Source organism: Otolemur garnettii, unplaced genomic scaffold (genome assembly GCF_000181295.1).
Source record: "Otolemur garnettii isolate 467f Iridium unplaced genomic scaffold, OtoGar3 scaffold00005, whole genome shotgun sequence".
NCBI lineage: Eukaryota > Metazoa > Chordata > Mammalia > Primates > Galagidae > Otolemur > Otolemur garnettii.
Window position 1 is genome coordinate 5,284,591 of NW_003852400.1, and position 2,931 is coordinate 5,287,521.

Here is a 2,931-nt window from a genome sequence, read left to right on the forward strand (position 1 = left end):
GTTCGATACCAGAATGAATGGAAGAGATCTGTTAAAACAAACTTATCAGATTGTCATTTTTTAAAATTATATGTATCTAACAATTTTAAAGAGAGTTTTCTTATTCTGCCTTGCCTTTATTTCATTTCTGTTTATGTTAGGTATAATTTTGATTCTTGGAGAGAATTTTCTTATTTAGATGAAGAAGAAAAAGAAAAAGCAGAATGGTATGTATGCACATCATTAATAAAGGAAGAAAGGTTGGGCACCATGTCTCACGCCTATAATCCCAACACTCTGTGGGCAGATCACCTGAGCTCATGAGTTCAAGACCAGACTGAGCCAAAGCAAGATCTCGTCTCTAAAAAATAGCCAGGTGTTGTGGCAGGTGCCTGTAATAGTCCCAGCTACTCGAAAGGCTAAAGCAAGAGAATCATTTGAGCCTAGGAATTTGAGGTTGCTGTGAGCTATGATGCTACGGCACTCTACCAGAGGCAACAAAGTGAGACTCTGTCTCAATACATACATACATACATACAATACAGGAAGATACTTATTTGGTTTTTTGGTATTTGTGATGATGTAAAAATATACCACATTTTCTTTCATATGTTCTCTTTGTACATCCTTTTTAAATAAATAGTTTCTTTAAGATTTTGAAATTGCTCTTACAATTTAAACTAGATAGGGGCAAACTAATTTGTTAGGATATGCTTAATAAATTGCCAAAGAATTAATGGTCAAATAACTCAATTTAGCAAATTCTTTTTTCTTCTGGTTACTTGAGTTTTATTTTAGTTTTTCATATGTGTGTAGGGAAGAGTCTTTTGATGTGAATGTCCAAAACACTAACTAAAAGTAAGCAGAATTACACGTTAGTGTTAGTAATAACATAGTATTTTAACTTTCTAAAACATTGTTTATATATAAATCTATAAAATATTACATTTTCCTATCAGTAGCATCTATAAGCAGTATTTTGTTTCTAAAATTTTCTATTTGATAGTCGTGATGAGAGGAGATGGATTGAAAAGCAGAACAGAGCAACAAGGGCACAAAGAAAAAAAGAAGAAATGAACAGAATAAGGACATTAGTTGGTAAGTCTAACCGATTTTTTCTTTTTTTTATTTTTTAAATGTTAGAAATTCAAATGTTAACTTTTTGTTTTGGTAGACAATGCATATAGCTGTGATCCAAGGATAAAAAAATTCAAGGAAGAAGAAAAAGCCAAGAAAGAAGCAGAAAAAAAAGCAAAAGCAGAAGCCAAACGCAAGGAGCAAGAAGCTAAAGAAAAAGTAAGATTACATTTGGTGAAGGTAGACTTTAAATGTTCATAAGATCTTTAATATTTAAGCCTATTTAAAAAACTATCATCTAGAAGCAGAGAATTTGGTGCTACTATGAATGAATCATGGTAAGTTGGTACAACTGATTGTACCTGCAAGTTTTTATCGAGCAAAAACATAACGTCATATAAATTCCTTTAATACTATGCTTATTTTTAATATGTGTTTTATATTTTCTGATAAATGTTTCTAGATCTTTGTCATCTGCCTTCCCCAATTCAACCTTCAGTTTTCAATAAGTTGACACTTCATCTAATATAATTTATTAAAACATTAAATTTTTTGAATAAGATTATAAAGCATTTAGAAATGTTAATTTTCTTACTAAAATGATTTTACTGCTCATTTTTAAAGCAAAGACAAGCTGAATTAGAAGCTGCTCGGTTAGCTAAGGAGAAAGAAGAAGAAGAAGTTAGACAGCAAGCATTATTGGCAAAGAAGGAAAAAGATATCCAGAAAAAGGCCATTAAAAAGGAAAGGCAAAAACTTCGAAACTCATGCAAGGTATGTCAGACTGAACAAATTCTAGGTGTGGTGGCATGTACCTATAGTCCCGTTTACTCAGGAGGCAGGGGCAGGAGGATCACTATATGTGTATATAACCTTGATAATTTTTCAAAAATATAACCATCTTGCCTGTAGTCCAGCCACTTAGGGAGACTGGGGTCTCCCTAAGAGTTGGAGGTTGCTATGAGCTGTGACACCATGGCAGTCTAGTGGGGGTGACATAGTGCAACTCTGTCTCCAAAAAAAAAAAGGAAACATTCTTTTAGGAGTTAATGTTATTTTCAAGGTTCTAAAAACTAACATTTTTACCTAAACAAAAGAGTATTATTTGGGTGAGTACTGGTAGTTTTCATGTAAATACAGTTTTTGCTAAAAACTAGTAACTAAAAAACCCCGAAAGTTTAGAAGTATAATTTTAGAAGATCTTTTTAAATTTTAAACTGAGAAAGTCAGAGAGCAGTACTACATCCTTATTAAACAGCATTGAATGAATAAATTAGTGAAATTCCAAGGTATAGGGAGCAGTTGCCACACAGAGGACATTTTATATATCACTGTAATTAAATTTACCAAGTGTGTAAATGTTTAATATTTATAGAAAAATTCACATGTGACTGTCCTGCAGGCTCTAAACATTAGCATATACAGTCTAATACATATAGGCCATCCTAAATCTTCAGGTAATGCAGTATAAATTAACCTACCCCATCAGCGGGCTTTGAAAGAATCTTCACAAAAATATAAGCTCTTATATTGTCCCTTTAGGCATTTTGGTAAGGAAGAGAAAAATCTAAACAGAAAAAATGAAATTTTTTCAGATTTTACCTTAGAATATTATTTTCAGAAGGAAGCACTCTATCAAAGTGGTAAAGAACATGGGCTTAGGGTTGGAGAGTCCTTCCCCAACTATCTCTTAATAACTGCAGACCCTCAGGAGGTTACCTCAACAATGCCTTACTTTTCTCACCTCCACTATGGCTTAAATACTATCTGGTCTTAGAGTTGTAAGATTAGATGAGATAATTCACATGCAGTACTTGGCACATTCAGCATTCTGATACAATGAGAACTCAATAAAAACTTTTTTTTTTTTTTTTT

General features: G+C 32.5%; 1 protein-coding gene across 3 annotated transcripts in view; it reads left to right on the plus strand.

Annotated features, from left to right (window-relative positions):
- The window catches only part of DNAJC2 (DnaJ heat shock protein family (Hsp40) member C2), a 39,439-nt gene that overhangs the window by 26,306 nt on the left and 10,202 nt on the right, over positions 1-2,931 (plus strand). For all 3 annotated transcript variants that reach the window (XM_003782610.2, XM_012812064.1, XM_023518748.1), the window contains 4 exons: positions 141-206; positions 986-1,077; positions 1,154-1,275; positions 1,681-1,830. In XM_003782610.2, the coding sequence (XP_003782658.1) occupies positions 141-206; positions 986-1,077; positions 1,154-1,275; positions 1,681-1,830 (430 nt within the window). The remainder of the gene's footprint in view (positions 1-140; positions 207-985; positions 1,078-1,153; positions 1,276-1,680; positions 1,831-2,931) is intronic.